This window comes from Rhodotorula graminis (assembly GCF_001329695.1).
Source record: "Rhodotorula graminis WP1 unplaced genomic scaffold RHOBAscaffold_1, whole genome shotgun sequence".
Lineage (NCBI taxonomy): Eukaryota > Fungi > Basidiomycota > Microbotryomycetes > Sporidiobolales > Sporidiobolaceae > Rhodotorula > Rhodotorula graminis.
The window spans coordinates 1069979-1083593 of NW_017264928.1; the positions used below are offsets into that span (position 1 = coordinate 1069979).

General features: G+C 67.4%; 4 protein-coding genes across 4 annotated transcripts; 2 read left to right on the plus strand and 2 right to left on the minus strand.

Moving 5' to 3' along the window:
* Window positions 1-516: 516 nt before the first annotated feature.
* RHOBADRAFT_32903 (uncharacterized protein) lies at window positions 517-2954 on the minus strand (the record flags this gene model as incomplete). Its single annotated transcript, XM_018413062.1, has 10 exons — window positions 517-704; window positions 823-1122; window positions 1207-1364; window positions 1437-1658; window positions 1731-1984; window positions 2052-2246; window positions 2313-2447; window positions 2512-2648; window positions 2717-2824; window positions 2897-2954. 10 exons carry the CDS (start codon window positions 2952-2954, stop codon window positions 517-519), a joined length of 1755 nt encoding a protein of 584 aa, XP_018274305.1.
* Window positions 2955-3240: 286 nt separating this feature from the next.
* On the minus strand, window positions 3241-7738 carry RHOBADRAFT_50747 (uncharacterized protein; the record flags this gene model as incomplete). The annotated part of the gene is made up of 16 exons (XM_018415476.1): window positions 3241-3667; window positions 3782-3960; window positions 4045-4303; window positions 4389-4816; window positions 4893-5274; window positions 5391-5521; window positions 5614-5840; window positions 5932-6170; window positions 6273-6418; window positions 6491-6574; window positions 6644-6748; window positions 6811-6903; window positions 7006-7034; window positions 7107-7264; window positions 7336-7370; window positions 7441-7738. The coding sequence occupies 16 exons, from the start codon at window positions 7736-7738 to the stop codon at window positions 3308-3310; spliced, it is 3153 nt and encodes a 1050-aa protein (XP_018274306.1). The 3' UTR covers window positions 3241-3307.
* Window positions 7739-8432: 694 nt separating this feature from the next.
* RHOBADRAFT_47864 (uncharacterized protein) lies at window positions 8433-11130 on the plus strand (the record flags this gene model as incomplete). The annotated part of the gene is made up of 12 exons (XM_018415060.1): window positions 8433-8781; window positions 8848-8935; window positions 8995-9121; window positions 9197-9207; window positions 9270-9360; window positions 9429-9667; window positions 9754-9898; window positions 10001-10163; window positions 10243-10511; window positions 10614-10715; window positions 10807-10823; window positions 10917-11130. 12 exons carry the CDS (start codon window positions 8433-8435, stop codon window positions 11026-11028), a joined length of 1713 nt encoding a protein of 570 aa, XP_018274307.1. The 3' UTR covers window positions 11029-11130.
* Window positions 11131-11503: 373 nt separating this feature from the next.
* On the plus strand, window positions 11504-13582 carry RHOBADRAFT_65886 (uncharacterized protein). Its single transcript, XM_018418806.1, has 4 exons — window positions 11504-11721; window positions 11833-12209; window positions 12273-13273; window positions 13391-13582. The coding sequence occupies exons 1-4, from the start codon at window positions 11559-11561 to the stop codon at window positions 13425-13427; spliced, it is 1578 nt and encodes a 525-aa protein (XP_018274308.1). The 5' UTR covers window positions 11504-11558; the 3' UTR covers window positions 13428-13582.
* The last annotated feature ends 33 nt before the right edge of the window (window positions 13583-13615 follow it).

Here is a 13615-nt window from a genome sequence, read left to right on the forward strand (position 1 = left end):
ATTGAAAAATCCATTTGTTATGTGTCCTATGCGGACGACCAGTTTCGGAGATTGTGTGTCGGAAAGTTAGCATATGACGTCAAAGAGAATCTGCTTGTGCCACTGAAGTGCTTGCGGCATGAGCGACGACGCTCGGGGGGCCGAGCGCCTGGCCCCCGGCAGCGGATACATGTTGAGCGCCTTCCGCAGCTCTCTCGAGCGCGGCTCTCTCCCCGTCGGGAGAGGTATCTCATCGTAAGTCGTAGAAAGCGCTGCCCATGGCGGGTGGAGGTGGGGGCAAATATCGAGTACACGGGAACGGAAAGGAGGGGGGGAACGAAGGAGGCCCTGGAGGTGGAAGAAAGACGAGGGCGCGCAGCTCGCTCGCGGGCGAGTCTAGACGGGGGCTGTCTACTCGGGCGTGACCTGCGAGGCCTGCGAGCCGGCGACGGCGACCTGCGGCACGTCGAGGTTCTCGCGCTGGAGGTGCGACTTGGGGTGCTGCGGGCGGGCGTGCACGGACGAGGGTCAGGGCGCTCACCCAGGAGTCCGAGCTGGACGGAGGGACGCGGGACGCACAGGAGGCTCGTAGCTGGCCTGGCGCTGGATCTGCTCGTCGAGGACGCCGCACGACGCGGCGATGAAGCCGAGGAAGGCCGGCGACGGGTTGAGCGGGCGCGTGCAGAACTCGGGGTGCGCCTGGAGGCCGACAAAGTACTTGTGGTCTGGCGACGAGAGGGGGCCGAGAGCGAGAGTCAGTGACGCGTCGTCAGGGGAGGAAGGGAGGAAGGAAGGGAGGGAAGGGAGGGAAGGGAGGGAAGGGAAGGGGAGCGAGCGACGCACCCTTGATCTCGGCGACCTGCATGCGCTCGCCGCGCTCGTCGCGCCCGGTGAACTTGAACCCCTTGGCCTCGATGCGGTCGACGTACGCCGGGTTGACCTCGTAGCGGTGGCGGTGGCGCTCCCAGATGACCTCGCCGTTGCCGTACAGCTGGCGCACCTTGCTCCACTCGGTGTCGCGCTGGAACACGGTCGGCCGCAAGCCGAGGCGCATCGTGCCGCCGAGGTGCGTCTTGGAGATCTCGGGCATGAAGATGATGACGGGGTCCGGCGTCGTGTCGACGAGCTCGGCAGAGTGGGCGTCTGTGCGGGCGGCAGGGCGAGGTCAGGTCTCCTCGCTCGCTCGCTCGCTCGCTCGGGCCCGAAGAGAAGACGAGCGGGACGCACCCTTGAGGCCGAGGACGTTGCGCGCAAACTCGATCGTGGCGACCTGGAACCCGAGGCAGATGCCGAGGTACGGAATGTTCTTCTCGCGCGCCCACTTGGCCGCCGCGATCATGCCCTCGGTGCCGCGCAGGCCGAACCCGCCGGGGACGAGGATACCGCTGCAGGCGCAGAGCGAGCCCGTCAATCGACTGCCCTTGACGAGGAGAGGAGAGGGGAGACGAGGGGCTCACTTGGCGGTGCAGACAGCCTGCCACGCGGCGTGGAACTCTTGCGGGCGCTCGTGCTGCGCCTCGGGCTCGAGGTCGGACGCCTCGACCCACGTGATCTGGAGCTTGCGGCCGCACTGCATCGACGCGTGCTCGAGCGACTTGACGACCGACGTGTACGAGTCCTGGAGCGACGTGTACTTGCCGACGAGGCAGATCGAGACCGTGTCGAACAGGCGGTCGTACCTGCGAGGCGCGAGAGGAGGAGCGTGAGCTCGCGGCGGACGTAGAGAGAGGAGAGAGCGGAAGTGGACGCACGAGATGGTCAACTCCTTCCACATGGTCAAGAGCTTGCTGCCGCGCGCCTGGCGGCTCTCGCTCGGCGCAGTCTGGTCGAGGCGGAGGCGGTTCTGGAGGAAGCCGACGAGGCCCTGGTTCTTGAGGAGGAGCGGGACGTGGTACAGGGACGAGACGTCGTGCACGGCGAGGACCTGCTCGTTGGCGACGTGGCAGAACATCGAGATCTTGGACGTGACGGGCGGCGGGAGGGCGTGCGGGCAGCGGCACGCAATCTGGTCGGACACGAGCATAGGGTCAGTATCACGTCGTGGGAGGAAAGGGAGGAGAAAGAGGACGCACGAGGTCGGGCACGAGTCCGAGGCCGCGCAGGTCCCGGATGGACGCCTGGGTCGGCTTGGTCTTGAGCTCGCCGTTGATCGACGGCACGAGCGAGACGTGGAGGAGCGCAAAGTTGTCCTTGCCGACGCGGAACTGGAACTGGCGCATGGCCTCGACGAACGGCGCCGACTCGATGTCGCCGACGGTGCCGCCGAGCTGCAGGAGATAGGAGCGTCAGTCGGCCGCGCTTCGAGATACAGACGGGGGGAGAGGCAGACGCACCTCGATGATGCAGACGTCGGGCTCCTGGTCCGACTCGTCGACCGGGATACGGGCGACGCGCTCGACCCAGTCCTGGATGGCGTCGGTGACGTGCGGGATGACCTGGACCGTCTTGCCGAGGTAGTCGCCCCTCCGCTGCACACACACACGAGTCGGTCAGCTCACGTCGTAGAAAGGACACGAGGAGAGTGGGGCGCACCTCCTTCTCGATGACCTCGCGGTAGATCTTGCCCGTCGTGATGTTGTTGTCGCGGCCGAGCGTGACGTTGAGGTAGCGCTCGTAGTTGCCGAGGTCGAGGTCGGCCTCGCCGCCGTCGTCGAGGACAAAGACCTCACCTGCGCGGGATGCGGGACGAGTCAGCGTCGGGCGGGTCCAGAGACGAGGAGCGAGGGGGAGGACGCACCGTGCTCGGTGGGCGACATGGTGCCGGCGTCGATGTTCATGTACGGGTCGATCTTGATGGCCGTCACGTTGAAGCCGAGCGTCTTGAGGAGCAGGCCGGTCGACGAGGCTGTGGGGAGGGGACGCGCTTCAGCTCGAGGTCGGGCCGCGAGAGAAGAGAGGGGGAGGAGAGGGGACGGACCGATGACGCCCTTGCCGATGCCAGAGATGACACCGCCGGACACGAGGATGTACTTCATCTTGGCGGGCTGAGGAGCGGCGAGGCGACGAGATGAGGGGGAGAGAGATGAAGGCGCGGCTCGACGAACGGCGAGTGGGCGAGGGCGGGGGCACTCGAGGAGGGCAGCAGCTAGTGCTGGTCAAGGCTGTGCAGGCCTGTGCGGGCGATCCTGGTGTACAGAGCGAGAGGGGAGGGGGCCAGGTGCTCCTCCGCCCAAGTTCGTCCCAGCTCGACGACGACGCGTCGCGGCCCAAGTTGCTCGTGCCAGACAGCTGCGCTCTCTCTCTCTCTCTCTCGACGGCGTGCACGGTGACCAGCACTGCGAATACAACAGGGCGACACGCAGACACGCGCTGCACCAGTCACTCTGGCTCACGTCGGCACGACCGCTCCCCTCCTGCTCCCCGCCGCGTCCGCCGTCGACCTCGCTCCTCCCTTGTCCCCACTCGCGCCCGCATTCGCGCCACCCGGTGCGCCCACGACGCTCGGTTGCGCCGCCGCCGTCTTGCTCGGGCGGCGGAAGCACAGGAACTGGAGCGCCGTCGCCCTCCTCGACGCGACGAGCGTGCGCTTGAGCCCTTCGAGCTCGTGCTGGAGCTCCTGCGCCGAGCTGTTGGGCCGCCGGTAGTACGACTGCGAGATCGTCTTGTAGATCGACTGGAGCGTCTGGTCGGCCTGCTCCGACACGTGCTGCGACAGCGTCTGGTGCATGAACTCGATCTCGAGCGTCGCCTGCGGCAAAGGGGCGCGAGGAGCGTCAGGTTACGGTGCCTGCAATTCCCTCTGCGCCACGCACGCGGATGTGCGAGACGAGAGAGAGAGGCAAAGGCGAGCGAGCCGACGCACCTGGAGCATGCCGCCCATGCCGAACCGCTCGACCTTGCCGAACGCCTCGAGCGCGACGCGCGCGAGCTCCTCGACGAGGCTGCCGAGCGTGCGGGCGACGAGCGTGCGCGCCGTCGCCGACACCTGGGCGTGGACAAGGACGAGCGACAGGAGCGCGTCGTAGATGAACGGGTGGACCTCTGCGAGGAGGGTCGAGGAGCGTGAGTTCCCGGATCGTCGGCTACGGCGCACGAGCGACAAGAGACAGAGAGCGCGAGACGCACCGGTCGGCTTGTCGGCCTCGTACCAGTCGACCTGGCCGCCGAGGACGCCCTTGCGGATGATCTTGGCCACCTCGCCGCTCCTCCTCTTGACGTAGTCGTCGAACAGGATCTTGTCGAGCTGGTCCGTGACGTCCATGAGCATCTGGAGGTCGCTCGCCGTGTCGGCGCGGAAGGCCGTGCTGAACTGGGCCACGAGGCGCGGGATCGTCGTCTCGCGCAGGTGCGTCAGGTTCGACACGGTGAGGAGGATGCGGATGTCCTGCGAGGGCCGCATGACGTCAAACCCGGGCTCGACGAAGCGACGAGGAGAGAGAGAGGGAGAGAGAGGGAGAGCAGGGACGCACGACGTTGCGGATGTCGACCTCCTTTGGCCTCCCCGTGTCCTCCTCGCCCTCGACGCCCACCACGCCGCGCTTCTTGACGCCGCTCGGCGCCGCAAAAATCGTCTCGGGGTCCGAGAAGGCGACGTGCACCAGGCCGTCGAGGAACGCGTACAGGCCGTCGAGGAACGCGCTCTGGACCTTGCGCTGAAAGTCGGGCGCGAGGTCGACGTCCTTGCGGTTGCGCGCCGCGGCCGTCGCGCCGCTGTTGGCCGACGACGACGACGAGGCGCCGAGGAGCGCGTTGGCGCGCTCTTCCGAGCCGCCGGCGACGCGGTACGCCGAGATCGACATGAAGCGCTGGAAGGCAGCCACCTGGCGCAGGAAGGCCGTGATGGCCACGTCGTCCGGGTCGGGGCGCCACGTTTCGAGGCGGTAGAAGACCTTGGCGTCTGCTCGAGAGAGGACGAGGGTCAGGTCCAGTCGTCGGCGAGGAAGGAGGGCGAGAGAGAGAGAGGGACCACGCACCTCGGACCCAGGCTGAGCAGATCGCCTCGACGAACCGCCACCTCGTGCTCGCGACGAGCTCCTTGAGCGTCTGTGTCGCCTCGCCCGCGAGCTCGAGCGCGCCGAGCTCGCTGACGCACTCCATGAGCTCGTTGAGGACGCGCAGGAGCCAGTGGCAGTTGGTCGCCGCGTTCGACACGGGCGGCACGAACGGCGGCAAGGGCGGCGTCGCGTTGAGGTCGTCGGTCGCCGGTTTGGGCGGTTGAGGGTTCGGGGCGGTCGAGGACGAGAGGGTGAAGAAGGACGAGAGGAGCGAGACGTAGAGGGTGACGATGTCCTGGGTCATGACGCGGCACTGGGTCGGCGAGCGACGAGAGGCGGGCGCGGCGGCCGGCGCGTTCTTCTGCGGACGAGGAACGCCGTGCGTGAGCTTCCCAGTTCATCGACGTTGAGCCGCACGCCGGCGCAGGGTCGTGCGCCGCCCTGGGCAGCTAGGCGAGAGAGGGACGACGAGCGCACCTTCTGGTACTTGCCCTCCATGTAGCCCTTGGCGACCTTCCAGAAGCTCGGCAGGGTCTGCAGGATGACGTCGTTGAGGTTGCGCACGAGGTCGACGATGAGGCGCCACACCTCGACGCCCGCCGCGTTCTCTGCGAGGCAGGCCGCTCGAGCCTCGTCAGGTCGGGCTCCCTCTTTCGTCTCCTCGAGGAGGAGGGAGGGGAGAGAAACAGCCGGGACGCACCGCGCACCCGCTCGCCCTCGAGCGTCTCGAGCCCGTCGACGCACGTCCTCAGGTCGGCCGCCTGCCTGCGGTGGTTGTCGTCGACCTCGCCGTGCTGGTCCATGGCGAGGTGGATCCGGCTCAGGCTCGCCTCGGCCGTCGTGCGCAACAGCTGCACGATGTGGCGGTGCTGCGTGTCGAAAAAGATCCACACCGGGTCGTCCGACGGGTCGAGCTCGAGGAGGATCCTGCGTGAGCCCGGCACGCGCGAGCGAGAGGGTCAGGGTCTCGAGCCGACGACGACGACGATGCGAGACGAGAGAGAGAGGGGGGACGCACTCGATCGTCTTCTCGACCTCGTCGAGGCCGCGCTTGGTGTCGCGCAGCTTCTTGCCGAGCGTCGCGCGCAGGTCGCCAATGATCTTCTCGACCTGGCCCCACACCTTGTCGTAGATGCGCTTCTGCTGCTGCTGCTGCTGGGGCGTCGTCGGGACGGGGAGCCCGAGGAGCTGCGCCGGGCGCGACGCGAGGATGTAACGGCCCTTCTTGTACGCCTGGAGCGCCACCTCGTACCGGCCCTGCGAGGCGAGGCGAGGCGAGGCGAGAGGGTGGTCAGTCGTGCGCCTGGGCGACGACGACGACGACGACGACGAGAGAGAAAGAGAGAAAGGGTGACGCACCTCCTCGACTGCTTCTCCGAGGATCGTCGGCAGGTTGAAGAAGAACTTGCTGCGCTCAAACACGCCGAGCGTGCTCTTGAGCCGCTCGGCCTTTGTGCGCGCGTCGACGATCGGCTGAAAGACCGTCTCGGCGCGTGCGGATGCGGCTGCAGGGGCAGGGGCACCGTCAGGAGACGGTCCACGAGAGTGAGAGTGAGAGAGTGGGAGAGAGGACGCACTCTTGAGCGTGTTGCGCATGCCCTTGACGCCGTAGTCGGCGCCCGGGGTGAGCGGGCCGCCGTCCTTCATCTCCTCGAACACGGCTGCGGGGCAAGGCCACCTGCATCAGGGACCGCTCGTTCAGGGAGAGGAGGCGAAAAGGGGAGACGCACTCTCGGTCGCCGCCTTGACGGCGACGAACCGGTCCCACTCGGACTCGACGAGGAGCTTGAGCGCGCCCGACCGTTGCTCGAGGCCCTCCTTGAGCTTTTCGCGACCTGCAGGGACGTCGAGTCAGGGAAAAAGTCTCGAGAGAGCGAGAGAGAGGGAGGCGACGCACCGACGTTGAGGTCCTTGAAGGTCGCGTTCGGGTGCACGGTCGAGAGGAAGACCTTTGGGTCGAACGACTTGGAGTGCAGCAGGACGGCGGATCCTGTGGAGCGTGCGGGTCAGGTCATGCTCTCCGACGACCGCGCATCCGGATCTGCCGCGCTGCGGCAGATAGAGGGTACCCGTGGGCCGAGAGAGGACTCACGCAGCTCGCTCGGGAGGTCGGGGTTGTTGCTGCACGGGCTCGCGTTCGGGTGAGCGGCGCTCGTCCGAGCGCGCGAGGACGGAGAGAGAGGTGTCACGCACTGGAGCACGCCGCCGCGCATGAGCCCGAGCGGGTCGTTCTCGTCGCCCTTGGTCGTCGCGCCCCCCACCTTTGCCGTGCCGGCGGGCCCTGCGGCTCCATCTGGTCGCGGAGCGCCAAACAGGCCGGCGTCGGCCGTGTCGCCATCCTCCCATTGTGCCTGCGGGTGCCCGCGCTGGGTTAGCTCGCGAGAGAGAGGGGAGGAGGTGCCGTGGAGAGAGATGAACGCACGGGAGCGAGGGTCGAGAGGCCGTACAGCTCGAGCACTGCGGGCAAGAGATACAGGGTCACGGAGAAGTCTCGAGGGAAACAGTGGAGGGGAAAGAGTGGACGCACTGGCCTCCTCGTCGGCCTCCCAGTCGTCTGCTGCTCTGGGCACCTCGGGCGACGAGCGTCTCGAGCGCGAGTCGGGGGCGGCGTAACCGGTGTGGGCGCTCGTGCCGGACTGTGCGCTGCCCTTGCGGTGCACGTGGTTGCGCGGGTCGCGGTCCGAGTGGCTGGTCGAGGGTCGGCGCGGGTCCTGCGATGAGGATGGTGGTGGTGGGGCGGCGCGAGGAGGAGGAGGAGCCTGGCGCGGGTCAAAGTCGCGCGGCTCGTCGGTCGGCATGGCGCGGGTGTAGGTGCGCCCCTGCATGGCCGGCAGAGCGGGGACCGACGAGTTCGAAGGTGAGCCAACCTCGGCGAGTCGAGCGATCGTCCGTTCTTGCTCCTGCACCCGCTCCTCCTCCAAAGGCACAGCTGCCCGGCCAGACCTACTCCGACATGAGCTCTGTACGGCGGCGCAACCCGCCCAGGTCCCCAAAGGCCTCGCAGCCCTCGCCCTCGCACGATCGCCCTTCGCCTCCTGCGAGTCGGCCTGCACCACCGCCAACCTCGCCGAGCTCGCGCAAGGTGCCCCTCTTTAAACGACGAGAGGGTGCCACCAAGACCAAGGGCGACGACCTCCAGTGCGTCCCCCCTTGTTTCCTCCTCTCAGTCGTTCCCCGCTCGCCCCTCCCCCCGTTGACCTCTCTTCTCTCCGCAGGGTCGAGTTCAACGACGAGACGGGCCGCGTCAAGCTCGATGCGCCCCAGACGCCCTACCACGAGCTCGACCTGAGCGACAGCTTCCTCGCCGCCCTGCACAACCCGCCGTTCGAGCCCAAGAGCAAGTGGGCCGGCATGCGTCGCCTGTGGTTCGTCGCCGGTGGCCTCCTCGGCATCTTTGCCGGCTGGCTCTTTACCGAGGGCGACCCGTTCGCGTCGCTCGCCAACCTCGACCTCGACTCGTTCTCGTCGTGGGACCTCCAGTCGATCCTGGCCGACATGCCCTCGCTCCCGGGCCTCAACATGTCAGAGCTCGTCCAGCCCGGCCGCGACTGGCTCAACAGCCGCGTCAACAACTTTGAGGTCGGCCGCGACGCGCGCGACCGCGGCCTCGAGAAGAAGCACGCCGTCGTCCTCATCCCGGGCATCATCTCGTCCGGCCTCGAGTCGTGGTCGACCATGCCCGACGCGGCGCCCTTCTTCCGCTCGCGCATCTGGGGCGGCACGACCATGGTGCGCGCCATCATCAAGAGCAAGGACGCCTGGACAAAGGCCATGGCGCTCGACGAGTTTACCGGCCTCGACCCGCCAAAGTACAAGGTCCGCTCGGCGCAAGGGCTCGACGCCGCGTCAGCCTTCATGCCTGGTTACTGTGCGTCCACCGCCGTCCTCTTTCAACGTGTCCCTCGAGCCGAACCCCTGACGCTCGCACGCACAGGGATCTGGGGCAAGGCGATCGAGAACCTCGCCGTCCTCAACTATGACCACGACGACTTGTCCTTGGCCTCTTACGACTGGCGCCTCTCGTGCGTCCCTCCCTCTCCCTCCAGCCGCACCCCCTCGACTGACTCGCTCCCCGTCCCAGGTTCTACAACCTCGAGGTCCGCGACCACTACTTTTCGCGCCTCAAGATCGCCATCGAGTTCAACCTCAACGTCAACGAGCGCAAGACGGTCCTCGTCAGCCACAGCATGGGCTCGTCGCTCCTCCTTGTACGTCCCTGCGCTCCCTCTCGTGCATCTCGCGAGGCCCTCGCTCACCTGTGCCTTCCTCCTCGCGCCCCGCAGTGGTTCTTCAAGTGCGCCGGCCTCGACTCGCCCACTTTCCCTCGTCGAGACTGACCCGTTGACCGCCTTGCAGGTGGGTCGAGTCGCCCGAGCACGGCAAGGGCGGGCCTGACTGGGTCGAGCGGCACGTGTCGGACTGGGTCAACGTCGCCGGCACCATGCTCGTGCGTCCCTCTTCTCCTCTCCCTCTCCCTCTTCCCCGATGCTCACGCCTCCTCTCATCGCGACCCAGGGCGTCCCCAAGGCCATGTCGGCGCTCCTGTCGGGCGAGATGCGCGACACGGTCGAGATCAACCAGGCGGCGACCTACCTCCTCGAGCGCTTCTTCAGCCGGTCCGAGCGCGCAAAGCTGTTCCGCTCGTGGGCCGGCGCCGCGTCCATGATCCTCAAGGGCGGCAACAGCGTGTGGGGCGACGAGTCGGGCGCGCCCGACGACCTCAACAACTCGACCCTCACCGGCGGGACGCTCTAGTGCGTCTGACTTGCCCCTCTCTCCCTCTCTCGTCCCTCCTCTCCTCTCTCGGCGGCCGGTCTGACGCTCGTTCACGCCGACGCAGCAACTTCCGCCCCGAGACCGAGGCCAACAACTCGGACGTGACGGCCGACACGACGCACCCGAACCTGACGCTCGACGACTCGATGAGCTTCATCCTCGAAAAGGTGCCCGTGTCGTACCAGACCATGCTCGCGAGCAACTTTTCTGTGCGTCTCCCCCCTCTCTCTCTTCGTGAGCCTCTCGACTAGAGGCCGAGGAGCAACAGGACGACCGACTGACGCTCGAGCCCCTCCTCCTCCACGATCCAGTTCGGCATCGAGCGCGACGAGGAGCAGCTCGTCAAGAACAACGGCGACCACGCCAAGTGGAGCAACCCGCTCGAGGTGCAGCTGCCCAAGGCGCCGTCGATGAAGATCTACTGCCTGTACGGCACGGGCAAGGAGACCGAGCGCGCCTACTTTTACCAGAACGGTCCGTCCACGTGCCCCTCTCCTCTTTGCCGACAATCACGAGAACTGACTCTGCGTCTCGGCGGGCGTGCGTGCGACAGGTGGCTACGAGCACGACGAGTCGCCCAACGTCGACTTTGACGCGGGCGGTAGCGCCGAGCAGGCGCCCGTGTGCCTCGAGCCCAACTGCACCGACACGACGCCGCGCGCGCCGCTCGACCTGCCGCTGAGCCGCAAGGTGTGGATCGACGGCAGCGTCACGCTCGACGACAAGAACGTGCCGAGGGTCCGCAGCGGCGTCGTCATGGGCGATGGGGACGGGACTGTGAGCTTGCTCAGCCTTGGGTCCATGTGCGTCGAGGGGTGGAAGGTGCGTCCCTCTCTCTCCCTCTCTGTCCCTCTCTCTCCCTCTCTCTCCCTCTCTCTCTCGTCAACGAGCGAGCTCGAGACTGACACGCTCGTGCACCTGCAGCGTCCGCGGTACAACCCGGCCGGCATCGAGGTCGTCACGCACGAGATCCTGCACTCGCCGCTCGCGTTCGACCCTCGCGGCGGGCCCACCACTGCCGATCACGTGCGTCGCCGTCTCTCTCTCTCTCTCTCTCTCTCTCTCTCTTTCCTCTCAGTACGAGCGTCGACTGACGAGCCCTCTCGCCGTCGTGCAGGTTGACATCCTGGGCTCGTGCGTCCCTCCCCTCTCTCTCTCGCGCCGGCGTCGTCCCTTCATGTTCCGGCACTGACTCTCAGAGCCTCCTCCTCTCTCTCTCTCTCGCAGATCTGAGCTCAACGACGCGATCCTCGAGATCGTGTCGGGCCAGGGCCACAACGTCAAGGACCAGTTCCACTCTGAGATCCGCACCATCGCGAAGAAGATCCGGTGGGACTGAGCGCAGCGTGCGGGACTTTTAGAGAGGGGAGGAGGCCGGAACTCGACCGTGTTGTGTTCAGCCCTTGTGTAGTGACCGTGGACCATCAGCAGTTAGACGTTCTCGGACGTGCGCGCAGCTGTGAGAGCGGGAGAGCTCGTCGTGGACGGTCGAACCTCGTTGCGGACGGCGAGTCTCCGAGAGTGGTTCGGGGCCGAGCGGATCCGCGCATAGCGTGGCTTTAAAGTGCCGTCTCAATTGCTCCAGGTTCGCGGGAGGGCAACGCCTTCCACTCGAGGGAAGTAACAAGTCCGAGGCGACGGTGCGCCCGTCTTCTCGCCAGCTGCCTTTGTTCCTCGCCCGCCTTCGCCTCGCCTCGTTGCTGCACCCACAGCGTCGAACAGCGCTCGCCCACACCCGCCGCAGCGCGCGCACGTCGCCAGCGGTCACCCCCGTCCGCCCGGTCGCCGAGCGCCCTTTCGCCCGCTAGCTCGCGCGCTCGCTCGCTCGCTCGACGAGGGCCAGGCGACAAGAGACAGCGAGAGCGCTCGATGAGCGCACCCGTGGCGAGCACGCCGACGTGGGCGAGCGGCACCTCGCTCGCGCTGTCGGCCCTGAGCGTCCTCGGCGGCACGGCCATCGCAGTCGGCTGGATCCTGTCGGCCCAGCGCAGCCACCTGCGGCAGAAGCTCATCCTCGGACTCGGCCTCACCGGTGCGTCCTAGTCTCTCTCTCGCCTCTCTTGTCGTCGCGCCCGGAGAGCGCCATCGCTCACCTCGTTCTTTCCCCTCCCTCCCCTCGCGCCTGTGCCTCAACCCCGTCCAGACTTTACGCAGGGCGTGACGACCTTGATCGGCTCGGCGCTCCAGCTGAGCGGCAACCCGTACCGCACCAACTCGCCCGCCTGCAACGGCAGCGGCTTCATCTACCAGGCCTGTGTCATCGCCAACGCGTGCTGGACGCTCGTCATCGCCGCGACGACCTATGTTACCCTCGTCCACCCCTTCTCCAAGTGCACGGCCAAACTCGACAGCCCGTACGCGTTCCCGATCACGGCCGCCGCCGTCCTGGTCGTCGCACTCGTGCCCAGCATCGCCATCGTCGCCACGTACGACATGGTCAATGCAGGCGGCCTCTGCTGGCTCAAGTCGGGCACGCGGTCCGCCCAGCTCACGCTCTTTGTCCCTCGCGCAACGGCATTAGTGCGTCCCCTTTTATCCCTCCTCGCTTCGTCGAGCCGTCACTGACTCGTTGGCCGCCGACAGGTCGTCGTCATCTCGCTGTACACCCGCCTGTTCATCTTCTTCCGCCGCCGCGACGTCGGCCTCCTCGACTCGAGCTCCGACCGGCGCGACGACCGCACCACCAACAACAACAACAACGACGACGACGACGTCGACGCGCCCGAGGGCCTCAAGCGCCTGTCGGTCGCGAGCATGTCGGCGCGCCTCGCGGCGTGGAACCGCCGCCGGTCGAGCGACACGGTCTACACGCCCGCGCCGCAGCACACGCGCTCGATGGCGCTCGAGGCCATCCCGGCCTCGCCGATCCAGTTCACCCAGTCGTTCCCGTCACGGTCGCGTGACCCGCCTGCGCACGACTCGGAGGACCTCCTGTCGGCCGCCGACCCGGGCGCGACTCGGCCTTTCCCGACGACGACGACGACGACGACGACGACGACGACGACGACGACGACGCCGCCGCTCTCGTCGGCGTTCATCGACAGCCCGGCCGAGCTCCTGCGCGGCGACCGCAAGCCGTCGACCGTCTCGTTCGGCGGCCTCGAGCCGCACTCGAGCGACGAGTCGACGACGGCCGACGGGCCCGGGTCGGGCGACAGCCCGCCGCCGTCGTCGTCGAGCGCTGCGCCGCCTTCGTCCTCGACGCGGTCCAAGCGCCTCTCGAGCGGCGCGAGCAGCGGCTTCCCCGTCAAGCTGAGCCGCACCGGCGGCGGCGGCGGCGGCGGGACGGACTCGCGGCGAGGGACGGGCACGGGCACGGGCTCGCAGGCGCGCCAGCACCAGCAGAGCGGGACAGGCGGGCGGCGCATGTCGCTCTCGCCGCGCCAGATCAACAAGCGCCTGTCGATGCTCATGGCCGTGTTCCCGCTCGCGTACTGCGCCCTCGTCGCCGTCGCCGTCGCGCGCTTGATCCAGGAAATCTCGACCAACCAGCGCGCGTCGACGGCCCTGTTGTGGGCGTCGCGGTTCCTCATCAACAGCATTGGCGCCATCGACGGCATCCTGTTTGTCTTTGTCCAGTCGGCGTGCGTCCTCGTCTCTCTCTTCGTCTCTCCCTCTCTCGCGAGAAGAGCGCGCCCTGACCTCTTGCTCTCGTTCGCCCTCCTCCTTCTCTCTCTTCCTCGGCCGCCCCCCTCTCGCAGGTTCAAGTGGTGGGTCAAGAGGGACTCTCGACCATGACGGGAGTAGAGCGCGGGCGGTGTAGAGCAGGGGGCGCCGAGGGTTAGACGGGCGGCGGGGCGGGGCGAGCGCGTACAGTGTTGTTGTAGAGGACACGAGACGGGACGGCGCAGAGCTTCCTCCATGCTTGTACATACACTCGCATTCACCATGTGCAGCTCTGTCGCGCGCTTCGAGAAGTGCGAGTC